This window comes from Scatophagus argus, chromosome 8, assembly GCF_020382885.2.
Source record: "Scatophagus argus isolate fScaArg1 chromosome 8, fScaArg1.pri, whole genome shotgun sequence".
Classification (NCBI taxonomy): Eukaryota; Metazoa; Chordata; class Actinopteri; family Scatophagidae; genus Scatophagus; species Scatophagus argus.
In genome coordinates, this window is record NC_058500.1 from 5,368,541 (window position 1) to 5,382,146 (window position 13,606).

General features: G+C 41.7%; 1 protein-coding gene across 11 annotated transcripts in view; it reads right to left on the minus strand.

Annotated features, from left to right (window-relative positions):
* Positions 1–13,606, minus strand: part of dnmt3ba (DNA (cytosine-5-)-methyltransferase 3 beta, duplicate a) — a 25,996-nt gene continuing 12,390 nt past the window's right edge. For 8 of the 11 annotated variants that reach the window (XM_046396273.1, XM_046396266.1, XM_046396269.1 and 5 more), the window contains exons 3-27: positions 13,033–13,165; positions 12,191–12,336; positions 11,379–11,544; positions 9,533–11,268; positions 9,322–9,454; positions 9,099–9,134; positions 8,884–8,918; positions 8,380–8,529; positions 6,880–6,942; positions 6,581–6,730; positions 6,387–6,494; positions 6,105–6,234; positions 5,808–5,927; positions 5,661–5,705; positions 5,502–5,581; positions 5,237–5,349; positions 4,649–4,832; positions 4,219–4,303; positions 3,919–4,064; positions 3,641–3,731; positions 3,377–3,525; positions 3,141–3,226; positions 2,981–3,050; positions 2,562–2,680; positions 1–2,258 (exon numbers count right to left, since the gene is read on the minus strand). In XM_046396273.1, the coding sequence (XP_046252229.1) occupies positions 2,117–2,258; positions 2,562–2,680; positions 2,981–3,050; positions 3,141–3,226; positions 3,377–3,525; positions 3,641–3,731; positions 3,919–4,064; positions 4,219–4,303; positions 4,649–4,832; positions 5,237–5,349; positions 5,502–5,581; positions 5,661–5,705; positions 5,808–5,927; positions 6,105–6,234; positions 6,387–6,494; positions 6,581–6,730; positions 6,880–6,942; positions 8,380–8,529; positions 8,884–8,918; positions 9,099–9,134; positions 9,322–9,454; positions 9,533–11,268; positions 11,379–11,544; positions 12,191–12,336; positions 13,033–13,165 (4,416 nt within the window). In that variant the 3' untranslated portion in view covers positions 1–2,116. The remainder of the gene's footprint in view (positions 2,259–2,561; positions 2,681–2,980; positions 3,051–3,140; positions 3,227–3,376; positions 3,526–3,640; positions 3,732–3,918; positions 4,065–4,218; positions 4,304–4,648; positions 4,833–5,236; positions 5,350–5,501; positions 5,582–5,660; positions 5,706–5,807; positions 5,928–6,104; positions 6,235–6,386; positions 6,495–6,580; positions 6,731–6,879; positions 6,943–8,379; positions 8,530–8,883; positions 8,919–9,098; positions 9,135–9,321; positions 9,455–9,532; positions 11,269–11,378; positions 11,545–12,190; positions 12,337–13,032; positions 13,166–13,606) is intronic. The other 3 variants (XR_006844039.1, XM_046396264.1, XM_046396274.1) reach the window with 3 other exon arrangements.

The following is a 13,606-nucleotide window of genomic DNA, read 5'->3' on the forward strand; positions in this document are numbered from 1 at the left end:
TTGAATAAAAATCACACATTCACTTTATTCAGTTTTTCTTAACATGCCGTTTGTTGTCTTCAACCAACCTATACACCACACTACTATTACCCTACATCAGTTTAGTTCATAAAAACAAACACAGCATTAAACAATTGACATACGCCAAAACAACAGCCTACTGGAGAAATTCACTTTCAGCTGGTGCCGATGAAGAGCAGAGGTTAAGAAAAAAACACAGAGACAAACCCAAACTGCACATGCAAAGTTAGCACCGTTAGCATAGCACCCTCATGAATCAAAGTCCCAGTCAATGAGGTAAAGGAGTGGACCACAGGAAAGCTAACAGTCATTCAAACTTAAGGCAGCACCATCATCTTAACTTTCAGTAAAGGTAACACGACTCGTTTGAACAATGAAAACACAGGTGTGCATGAAACTGACGTTTAGGGACACCTGATCAGTACTGTTGATGTTTTCAGAGGATTACATAATAATAATAATAACATTAATAATAATAATAATAAAAATGATTTTTTAAAAACCAAAATTTAGGGGGAAAGCACAGATGACAGACTTTCAAACAGATCGTGTCTCACTGATATTTAAAGGATCATAATTGGTTTTGTGTGCACACTACACAAACAATTACCGCTGATCATATTCTTAACAAAACAAACAAAATCATGAAAACATCTGCTCGTCATCTTTAGCCTACAAAATGTCAGAAAACGACGAAAATGTGCATCACGATTTAATGGAGCACAAGGTGATGTCATCCAATTTTGTTGTCCAACCAATGGCCCCAAATCCACACATAAACAGTGCAAATAACTATTGTCTTCATTATTGATTATTACTTTAAATAACCGATGAAGGGTTTGTTTCGTGTCAAACGTTATTAAAGGGGGGAAACCTGCAAAACCACAGTTATGATCCTCTGTTAGAAGACACGGCACATTATGTTTAAGTCCGTCCTTACTGCAGACAGTCCACTTGAAATACTGACAGCACAGCTAAGACACATCATGTTTTGGTTTTGTATAAATTAGCTTCCCTTAAAAAAGATAAAATGTGCAAATCCAGTGAGGTCATTTTGGGGAAGAAAAAAATCACTGGGGCAGTACAGTGATGTGAATGTAATTTGGATTAAAAAAAGTTTTAAAAAGCACAATAAAAAACCTGGTTAGTTGATTGAGTTGTAGAAATTAATCACAGCTAAGGACAGACACGATGAGATCAGAATAGAAGTCCCTGGTAAGATAACACTATAAAACAATATAAAATACAAATCATGTAGAAAAGAGTTTCTTTCTACGTGATTTTTCTTTTTTTCAGATTCATAAATTAAATACAGGATTAAAAAAGTGTTGAGGTAGAGACCTGGGGCCTGTAACACGAAGCAAGTTCAACAGCTCTCTTTGGGTTTGAGTCCAACATCCTGAAAAAACAGTTTCATAAGGCTCGCTGTCTTTTTCAACATGTACAGCAGTTTAAAACAGTGACACGCTGGCGCTTTTGTCTAATGATGAACAAACTATTACGGATCTAGTGCGCACGTGTGAAGGAAAAGTGTGGAAAGGCAAAATAAAGCCTGAAGTGGATAAATGAGGACTGTAAAATCTGAATTTTGGTCATTAGAGCTGAGAAGAACGTTGATCTAACTGAAACGTTGCATATTTCTTTCACTGGGCTGAGTGGAAAGAGCTGATCGGTCAGTCATGGAGCCCTTTTGATCGATGCTGATTAGAACGGTGATTAATGAAAAGTGAACCCGCTTTGAGACGCTGGAAAACCTGAGTTAATCCCAAAGACAGTTGACTGACTGTCTAATCTCGCTTTGTGATTCAGGCCCATGTTCTGAGCAACATTATTGTTTGGTCACAGCACCATCACTTATCAAAGGAAACCTGGGGAAACAAACTGAAAAGTGTCGGTGCCTGCTGGTGACGGTGGATCACAGATGACTGACAACTCATACGGTTCACTTCTAAAAGTCAGCTAAAACAGCTAAAATACTAAATTAAGTATTTAATAGGAAAAGGGAGTTTGAACTACCTAGAAATGCAAGGCAGGATAAGGCATCAGGTTCACCACTGCTGCTCCGACATGAGAACGAAGATTCGGTTCACAGTCGTTATTCACATTCGAAGTAATCCTTCAGCGGAGCGAAGAGGTGACGAATAACAGGGACGCTCCAGGACCGACCCAGGACTTTCTGCCTCTGCATCCGGCCCATGTTATTCACATCTGTGTAGTGTTTGGGGAAGCCAAAGATCCTGTCACCAACAGGGAAAAGGTTAGTCACAGAAAATACAAAAACCTAATAAATATTACAAGTTCATCACCCAGAAGTAGCTGCTTTGATAACATACAGAAGTCATGGACTGAGCTGCGTCCATACAGAGTCAGACTGCAGCTCTAAGCAGACTGTCGCAGATGTCGCATCTCCGCTGATGGTGATCTCAAAACTTACTGGGTTAACTTGTAGTCTCGTTCTCTAAACGCTTTACCAAATGTATGCACTGAACATGAGATTATAGCTGCGATGTACCGTATGTATGTTTGTGAGCAATGCTTACTGTTCTAACTCGGTGCACCACAGGTAGTCCTCCTTGCCGTTCATGTTGACAGGTAGCGGCCCCATCTTGCCCTGCCTTATGGAGTTGGACTTTGTCGTGATGGTGCGAACTTTGTCAAACTACAGCAAGAAAACACAAATCGGTAACAGGGCGTTAAACCGCTTCAAGAAAATACAATAAAATCTAAACATTTTATATATGAACTTAAGCAATTTAATAAGGCAGAAAGCCAATTTTCACTTCATGGGTGTTTTAAGGTCCCCCAACAGCCTGTAATCTGACCTCACTGCCTAAAGCAGGCAACATAAAATATCCAAAGCTTTTCAAGATGTTAATTTAAACACCTTCAAATGAAATCGGGGCTTTTTAACACTTTTCAAGACCTGAAGGAAGAAACACAGAAAACTAAATGCTTCTACCTTTGCCATGCGTCCGACTTCCAAACAATCCTGGAGGGCCACTTTGTCATCTAGTGCTGTAGCAAGAGGTCTAAAGAGAAACGCAGACCGGCATGTAAACAATTTTTTAAGGGTGAGAGTGTGAATAAAGAGAGGAAAATGAGTCAGTATTAGTCTGTACCTGTTCATGCCAGGGAGGTTCCCCCAAAAGTAGCGGGCTCTGTGAGCAGGACTGACTTTCACTGCATCAATAAGAATTGGATTACACTGAAAAAAAGGGCAAAATGGAATTAATGAGCAATAAAGAAAAAAACAAAAACAACAAACAAATGTAAAACAGTCTGTTCCCTGTCATCCGGACTGAGAGGACAAGTTCAAGTTCATCAGTGACAAGCAAATTTAATCTCACAATCTAACCTCGAGGAATCTGCAGATGTCTGACTTGTCGTGGGCACTCATGAAAACCACGTTCTCGAACAACCAGAAGAACGGACGGTCGTCGCCCTCCTTTGGCTTCAACATGGTTAATATGCGGTAGAACTCAAAAAAGAGCCTCCCGGTGCCCTCTGCAGGACGAACAGGGAGGAAAACAGAGATATCAGAGCAGAAGAGGTGTAGAGGAAAACTACTGGGACCTTATTTCATCCAACATTTAATCTGTAACTACTTGTACTTGTATACCAAATAATCCTTTTCGAAGAGGGTTGACCATGGACAGGTCGTTACACGGACTGCCACCAATCAGAAGATCAAATGGACCCCATTCAGCAAGCTGCAACACACAAATACAAAACAAGTTTTTTATATATTATCATATTTTCATACTGTTTTTAGCCTCTTCGATGTGGCACAGAAATGAGTGAACTGAACGACTGCAGAGTTAAAGATGTGCTCGCATCTGTTTGCTGTGGCAAACACAGATAAACAACACGTCTAATCCTACTCCAGCCTGTACTCACATGCTTCCTCGTGATGGTACGAACATCATTGACATATTCGATCATTCCCTTGTGCTTGATCATGCCCACGGCAATCGAATCCTCGCAAATCTCTGAAGCGATGTAGCGCTCAATCTTAAAGCCCAGGTCTTTGAGCACCAGGTATCCTGTCGTCATGCCACAGTGGTTAAAAACTGATAATTCTATGTAAACTCCATGACTGTTTCCAATGAAAGTTGTACTTTTGGTTGCATAACTGAAGCTTCCAAAGGCTCATCACAAACATCACAGAGACTGGATGAGCTGACACGATGAACCAACCTGTTGCAATGCCGTCAAAAAGTGAGAGCACCCTGATTGGTCTGCGTTGATCAGCGGAGATGGAGGGGTAAACTCTGTGAGGCTCCTGTGACAGAAAGGTCAATAAAAAAAACTTTTCAGCACCAATCAGATATATAACAGCGTGACATACCAGTTAGACATTTGTTTTGTTAAAAGAAAACAATCTGCAGATTAGCCAGTTATGTAAACTGCTGTTAGTTAAAGCCCAGGCATTCCTAATATTTTACATGAAAGGTACATCTCTCGACAAACAGCACACTTATCGAACTTTACGGCCCCGGATGTCGATATGTGCACCAAATAAACTGATATCTGATTATTTGTTGCCATTACACTTGTAGCCACGTGAAAGCCTGGTGAGAATTTAAGCCAACATGCGAACTCGTAATGAGAGTAGTGCAGCACGTACAAACTCCATGGCGCTGTTGTTGGCAAAGAAGTCTTGGACCTTAACGCTCCAGTCCGCCCTTAGTTTGAGGTTTCCGACGCATTGCGACGGCTTGCATATGTAGCAGCTCCACGGATCAACGTCTCTCAGACTGTCAAAGGTTCCCGGGCCCACCAGGATGTCCAGGCAGTCCTTACAGAAACATCTGGGTGAGACAGAGAACAGATGTGAAAAAGAAATGGAGCAGTTGGTGTGCGTCATCCGAATGTAATTAACGGCGATCCATCGATGTTATGTCTTATTCATTAGTCATTTAGAGAGCTGAAGTTTAGGCTGGAATGTGGACAGAAAATACACGTCAGGACAGCCAGAAGAACTACTAAAATATCAATATCAGCTCAGTTAAGATACTTTAAAACCCTGAGTGTGTGATTGCTTCTATTGGTGGCAAACATCATACTTGGTCAAATCTGAACACACAGAAACGATGCACATATTTTCATATCATATCATATCATATCCAATTTCCATCACCAGTAAACACTCATAAACCCACGTAAAAAGCATACGAGTCTGCCCTGTGACACATAACACCTGAGCAGTGTTTACCTGCAGCAGCTGACGTTGCCACACAGGATGACCTCGAAGCCGGCACAGCACACGGTGCAATACGACTGGTAGCCATCTTCATCGTAGCGAAACAGCGTCTCCGAGAAGTTCTCCTGCAAACAATGACAAGGGCGTTTTGCAGCATCTGAGATGTTAGAGGCAGCTGTGTTTCAGATGGAGGTTAGACATTCACATACTGGGCTGGGATGGAGGAAAGCAGAACACGTAGAGCAGAAAGGGATAAACCGTCAGGTCATTAGATTACCTTGCATTTTAGACAAAGACCACCCTGAAACAGCGGGTGCTGCACGTCAATCTCAGGTGATCCGCAAGACAAACAAAAATCTGAAATAACAAAGAGCACCTCTTAAAATGTAAGAATTTAATTTTCGAAACTGCTTCCATGCGCTCAGTCAAAACATACCTTCGATAGTTTTGCCTTTCTCTTTGACCTTTTCTGGGATTGATTCTGTAAAGTAAAATATCAAACCAAATCACAAATCGGGCAAAACAATGATAATAATAGAAAACCCTAGTTTTGTTATGTTTGTGGACTATAAATAATGCGTACCTCTTTTGTAAGTGATGACGGATGCGTTTGCCTTATTTTTAAGAACATATTTCCTTTTTGCTGGAGGCTGGTAGTCAGAGAGGGCAGAGTCAGAAAAACCATGTTGTTGTGCAGCAGCATCTTGAAGACCAGGAAAAGATGGAATCAAGAAAGACTTCACAAAAAATACTCTTGAGAAGCATCTTTTGATATATCAACAAGGAAAAGAAGTGAAGTTGCTGACAGAACCAGAAGTACAAACAGTCAATGTGTGAACTAGTCTACTCACTGAGGCCTTGTGCACATCTAATCACCTACCAGGAGGCGTGAATCCTTCAGGTCCTGTAGGCAGAAATCCTTCAAAAGCCCAGTCCAGCATCAGCTTCAGCTCCTTTTCTTTATTTCCTTCTGCCTCAGCAAAAGACTTGGAACACCGCTCACCTGCCAACTGAAAATGACAAACATTTCCAGGCACAATGTAATTGTGAACACTACGTATCTGCAAAAGTTAGACTGATGGGCAAGAAAATGTTAGGATGATGTTTAAGAAAAGATCCGGCACAGAAAAAAAAAACATCTTTGACGGTTTTGGTGTCTTACTTCGATTATCTGGAAGATGGCTTCCCTGTAGATGGGCAAACTGGCAAAGGAATTTTTACAGAAGCACTTGGTAAAGGCACCAAATGACAGAAGGCCCTCTGTATAGATCTGCAACGGAGAGAGAGCGGTGTAAAAATCCACTTCAGCACGTGATGCCTTTACTGCAGCTTGAGCACATGAACTGCACTTCTGACCTCTGAGAACATCCCGTCTCCAAACCACTCGACCCGCCGCATACCCGGGGGAGCTAACTTGGTCTTCCAAGGCATCACCATCCCAGGCCACCAGGAGAAGCCCTTCACTTTCCCCCACACGAGTTCTCCCGTCAGAAATCCTTTCCCATCCTGCAAAAAGAAAAAAAAAACAACAAAAAAAAGAAAAGTCGTGATTATTCAAAACTACATTTTCTTCTACACAAAGAAAATCTCACACATACATTTTCTACGATGTTGGATCAGTGACTGTAATGTGGCTTTCTGTCTGGCACTGTTACCTGGTAGGCGGCTTTCCGTCGTCCTCTCGGTGTAGGTTTACTGGATGGTGACGTCTCTTCTGCCTGAGAGTCCGCCACATTTAATACAGAAAGACATCAAAGGTAAAAATAATGCAGGTGAGAACCTGTGTCTTTCTCATACATAAGACTTCTGCTGTATTTGGTGGCACATCTGAATTTATCACCATTTCCATACATCATCGTTGGTTTTGATATTTAGAGGAGAGAATTTGTTAAGAAAGAGAGGAAATCATTGTTAAGAAATGAACATTCGCTTTGTTCAGAGCAGCATAATGAGCTGAAACATAACGACCAATCAAACAAGGGAACGTCTTTTTTTCACTGAGGAGTCAAACTGAATTTTATCATGGGAGTCAGTGTAATGCTTGGGAGGATGTGCTTTCTCAGTTCTGGCACCACGTGAACAAAGCGAATGATGACTTTGAAATGAAGGCGTGTTAGAGGAAGGATTGGATTCTGATTTTTGCAGAGCCTAAAGGCCAGCCCACACAGGGAGGGTTTTTGATGTCTGTCACTCAGTCGCCTCTCAGAACACAAATGCTTCCATTTTATGCTAAACATAACTCTGACTATAACAAACGTCACAATAACTTAATTCAAGTTCATTGGAAGGTTCTCTGAGGAGCTTTATAGGTCTGTGAAGTTGTTTGTTAATAACTTGGTCCAGGGGTGTCACACTTTCACTGAACAATAGGTGGCAGGAGCAAGTTAAGACATGCTGAAACGCACCAGCAAAGCGAGGAGAGAAGAAGACTGCAAGCTGATGAACATCGATTTTAACAATATAACATACTCACATGAGGAAGGAAATTCAGCTCGACGTGTTTGCTTGAGCACAAGGATACACGCAGCTTGCGTGGGTGAGTAACACTGAATTTAAACCCAAACGTTCTGTTTGTTTAAAGAAAAAACTCCCCGTAAGTCTTAAAATGAACACCCATTAAGTGTTGATGAGCTTGCTAGCTAGTGTGGCTGCAGTTTATAGGCTAACCTCCACACAAACCACTAAACAGCTTCTGTTGCACCAGTCTCAGTTGTACTTTCTAATGTCTGCACATGAAAAAAGTGTAATTTATGTTACTGCCTACAAAAAGTAAAAAAAAAAATTACTTGTGACTTTGGAAATGAAATGTAAGACTTCTACAGCCTTTTTTGAGGAAGCTGAAGTCTGTTCTTTCAATGATTTTTCAAGACCTGCTGTCCTCTGTGAATGGATGTCCTGCTTTTATTGTTGATTTACAGTAAAAACTTTTCATACAGCAATGAACTAAAATGGCAAAAAATAAATAAATTTTTTAGACCTTATTACAAAAGTCATTTATAGACAATTGCTGTAGCTAATATATTCAGATTTAATCAAATGCTATCAAGCCCCAAGCCTAGCTGTAAAGCTGTGCTTTTGTTCTAATAGTCATTCAGAGGGCAGAGAGGCCTGTCATGGCCCAGGGGTGTTCTGGTAGTATACTTAAGTATACCTACCACCTCCTTTTCGGACTCCAGACCCTGTTTGCTGTCCTTATCAAGATTTACAGGTTTGGACCAGTTGCTAGTACCAGCCTGAAACACTGTACGGGCCTGTGGCTTCTGGCGCAAGCTGCTCTCCCAGCCAAAATTCCCCCTACTGGTCCCCTGAGAGACAACACACTCCCATTACACATTCAGATATCCTGCACATGCACGTGCGCACACACACACACACGCATGCACACTTATATATAGGGGCAAACTGCGCCGCATCAAAAGATGGAAAGAGGTAAGTGGAGAGAAAAAGACTGTTAGTAGGTGAGAGGAAATGAAGAGTGGAAGCTTCAAAACTGGCAACTTTTAAAAGAGGTCAGATATGATGCAAGAAAAACTGGTTACATCTGCATCTGAATCCAGTGCAACCAAGAGCCATTTGTCATTAAAAATCTTTTTAACCAAGTTGCTTCTTTTTCATACAGACACAGTACATTATAGGATGAACAGAGAAGACAAACTTACCTCTTTCCACAGGACATAATGTTCATTCTTTAGGTCTTGGGGAGGGAAAAGATTACAGTATTCTCAGGGTGTTCTCAGCCACAAAGCTACAGTAAGATTTATCTCATTTTACAAAATAAATTTACCAAAGTAAAAATACACTTCAATAACGGCAAGTACTATTCTTAAAATGCTCTCAATTGTGCAAATAGAAAGTGAAAAACTTTTCTACTTACGACTTAACTTTGTAAGGCGGACTTCACATGGCTTCACTGTCAAATAAAGACCAGTCAGTTGTAGACTCACACATAACATGTAGGATCCAATGCATTGACTTCTTCACTGCCAAGCTCTTTACAAACCATATCATCATCACCCTATGAAAGTTGTTTATTTATTAGATTGTTAAATTAAGATGCAAATCTAACTGTTTCACCCAGTGACTTTCTTTCTTCTTACCTTGCACTAAGTGAACTGGGCGGTTTTTGCTGCTGTTGCTGTCAGAGAGCATGCGGTTGGACGTGACTTTGCACCTGCTTTCTGTTAAGGCTGTACTCTCAGAGGAGACCACACTGTCTTCACTCTCCAGGGCCTGAGACAGGAAGTGGGGAAGATTAACGACAAAACTAAAAACAAATACAGACAAAAGATGTTGATATGGTTTAAATACCTTGGCAAAAACCTGCTGAGGTTCAAGTGGAGGACGGGGGAAAGACAACAGGGTCAAAACAAGCCTTGTGAAGACCGAGGTCAGCTTGGTGTCCTTCAGTACGCTGGTCCAGTGTTCCTCCAGAGGAAGCACTGCTGAGTTGTTCTTCCCTCCCTCTTCTCTCTCTCCCTCCTCGGCCAGCTGATACTCAAGAAATTCAGATGTGAGCTGGTTGACCTCCTCAGGAGAGCTGCAGATTCCCAGCTTGGTCCCAAGTTCCCCAACTGCCTTTCCTGTCACTTTCAGCCTGCTCTGGGGGCTCAGCAGCTGGGCTATGCTCTTTAACATCCCCTCGCTTAAAGGTAGCTCCTCTGCAATGCAACCTGTGAGTGCGATGTAGAAAGATAAAGCCTCCTCTTTTAACAGCGGCAATGCCCCTGAAGCATCTGACTCATTCAGGAAGTCCTCTATAGCTTTCCAACCCAGACTGAGTTGAGGGCTTGACAGGTGGAACTTCTCATTCTTAAGGATCTGCACATCATGCTCTTTGAGGAAGCGAACAGCAGCTTGTGAATGTAGGAAGTAGGAGGTGTAGGTGCATGTCAGGCTACTGGCCTCTTCCAGGATGCGTAGACTATCAGCTCGGGCAGCTCCCTCATGTGTCTGTAGATGTCTTTGGAAACTGTGCAAAGGCTTCAGGGCCTGCTCAAGAAACATAAATGTTGCCCTGACTTTGGGATCCTGCAGCTGGGAACATATTGACTTGGCTTTGTCATCGTTCTTGTCGCAAGACTTAAAATACACTGTGAGATCTGTCCATATTTCCAAGATTTTCGTGACTAACAGGCAAAACTTAAGGCAGCTGGTGTTGAGATGAAATGATGGACTGTCCGCGCCAACATCTGAGCCAAAAAGAGCCTTGAGGTTGTCGTTCTTGGTAGAGCAGGAGGAGTAATGGGCGTAGATATCCACCATCAACTCTTGAACCTGATTGGAGAGCTCCTTAATCCCTGCATGGTAAGCAGCATCAGCGATGGTATACAGCCCACCTAAGGCCACTATGTTTGGGTTGAGTTCCCTGAGATGTGAGCAGATGTGTTCTGACGCCGCACCATTACCATCGGAAAAAACAGCAACAAGATTATTTGTGGGTAACCCAAATTTCTTCAACATCTCCACCACTGCTGCTGCTGTTTGATCTCCATCACCCACTGACTGAAGAGCATCCAGAAATCGAATGCAGTGCCTGGAGGCTTCAACATCAAAAAACCCAACAAGGATCACACAGACAGTGTCATCCTTTTCCAGTGTTACCCCTCCATAGATGTACACACAGTAAGGAGTGTGCTGGCAAACAGATGTGATATCTTTGGGGTACTGCAACCCCAGCTTACGGCGTGCAAAATGGCCAGGCACCTGTTCACCATTAGCAGAGCCGGCGTTACAGTGTTTGTAGATAAACCGAATAGCTTCGTTACTACACGGTAGCGGCTCAGAGCAGTGGCTTTGCTGGCTATCTTCCGTGGAAGTTTGAGACATTTTCTTGTGTTTGTTTGTTTCCGCATGTTGCCTGAGTTCAAAAAGGCCTCTCTGAAATGTGTTAAGGTCCCTGTCACAAGAGCAGCAGTAGGTATATTTTTCTCCAAGAGTACTATGGCCAGCCCAATCAAAAATATCCTTCCACTTCTCAGAATATGGAAATGTTTTCCTTTTTTCAGTGCCGTTCTCTTCCAAGCCAGGCTCCATTTTAGATCTCCCTGACAGAGCAAGAGAAAAAAAAAATTATTGCACAATTACTGTAAATAATAATCTAAACACAGTGTCTTATTTTATTATCTCACTGAGAGAAAAAGTAAGTTAAACCTACATGATTGAGGAGACATCACAATAGGGCTGATATCATGGCTGTCCCGAGCTTTCACAGGGTCATAGTCTTCATTTTTCCCGTTTGCCGTGTAGAAAGTTTTGAACCACTTCATTGTCTCAAAGTTGCTTTTAAAATCCCCTTTAATGAGCTCTTCAACTGGAATGGTCTAAATCAAGACAAAGAAGAAAAATATAGCTTGTGTGTATGTGTGTTTTATAATATAAATTTGTTCCAAAAAAGGGATACCCACCATTTCCAAAAGGACTCACACTCCAATACACGACCTTTCATAGTAAATTTCCTTGTGATAAATTCAGATTTTTCATTGTCAACTATGCAGAGTTTATCAAATTAAAGGAATCTAGGAATGCTAGGGAGTGTGCAGTTAGCTTAGCTTAGCATAAAGACTAGAAATAGCCAGCCTGGCTCTGATCCAAAGACCACCACCACTGAAGCTCACTAATTAACACATTATATTTTATTTGTTTAATGCATACACAAAAAAAGAAATGTAAAAAGCACAATTCATAGTTTTTACAGTGCTGGAATTATCTTTTGGCCAAAAGCAGCAGCTTTCTGCTGCCTTTGTCGTGACTGTGTGGTTGCCAGACAGCCAGCAGAGACTCCTGGAAGTGACTGCTCTTGGCACTACACCATGTGGCTACATATAATCTTATGATAATTAATACACATTTTGATGTACACAGGCATATAAAAACATTGGTGCTCTCCTTGTAACATTTTTTACTCACCATAGATAGTTTAACATGACAGACAAGTAAAAGAGCAAAAAAAACAAGTACAGCACATACCCGTGTGATACCGTTCTTGCTGAAGGCCTCAAGAAGAAGACTGAAGTTGTGCTTGCAGTCATCCTCACCTTGCGCATCAAACTTCACCTTCGTCATGTCAACAGAGCCAGGAATAACACAGTCCATGATCTGACAGTGACATGCACCTGTAGGATCGTACACGCACATAAAGACAGTTCAGAAAGTGTCGTCTCAGCAAGTTAACACTATTTTGCTGTTTTGCATTAGCAGTGGAGATGCCGTTCTGAGCTGAGCTGTGAGCAGCCAGGAACTTTCAAGCCGTACTGGCATGATGCAAACGTGCAAATTGCTCACTCTGGCTGTTTGTGCTTGTACTGCTCTTCTATTTAAAGCTCCAAACACACCACATTGACACCAAAAAATTAGCGCAGACAAAGGCTGACTGTTGCTTTTCCTCATGTCGTCTGTGTTTTGGCCAAAAAGTCACATGTGGGAACACCACAAAGACGACACCCAGACAAAAATGCATGTTCAATCATCTGAGAAGCTACAGGGCAGACTAGTGCCAAAGATACGTCAGGATCCTGGGACTGATCCTCTGACTGTGGTGTAGACCTTTTTTTTTTTAATGAAGAACAAAGTTCAGGTAATTCAGTAAAAAATACACTGCATTTCCTAGGTCTTCTTCACATTAAAAGCCCCCTGCTAGTTTGCCAGTGGAGAACATTTGATATGAAGCAGCAACAGGAAATTAACAGTAACATAACACAGCTTAACTGTAGCTACAATCCAGCTGTGAGCCAGTCAGTCAGAGAAAAATCAGAGTGATATCTAAAGCGTTGATATCTATTGCGTTAATTCTGCTCATTCATATGAATCACCTGAACCCATCTGCCGCACATCTTTGAAGTTTGTCTTCAGCAGGTTGTTGACCCAGGTCACCAAATAGAAGCGGCTGGATTTATCGTGGCTGGAGTCTGGAGTCACAACCATTGTGCTTGCCATCTTCCAGCTCTCTAAGAAAGAAAACAACATTTCTGTAATTTTAAGAATGAACGATTAAATGAAAAAAACAAAATCACAGATAACCCACATTCTTGTTTGTAATTTTTGTTTCCATTAATACCACATATTTTATCACAACATTTTGACTGTTTGGTGTCAGCAACGGTGAATCAGTCCCTGTGTCCTGCTGTCCTTGTGTCAAAGTGACCTTTGGCAAGACACTGAACCCCAGCTGGCTTCAGGTGGTCAGGCAAACACCTTGCAAAGTGGCATGCTGCCAGTGGTGGGTTTGTCTGCGCACATGTGTAAATAAGAGGCAAATAATTAAGCGCTTTGTATTAAAGTGCTGTGTAAATACAGTCTATTTACTCTGAAGTCTTTCATGTTTTTCATTATCTATTATTACTATTTTATTACTACTGTGAAACCACAAATGTTTGTGTTCCTCAT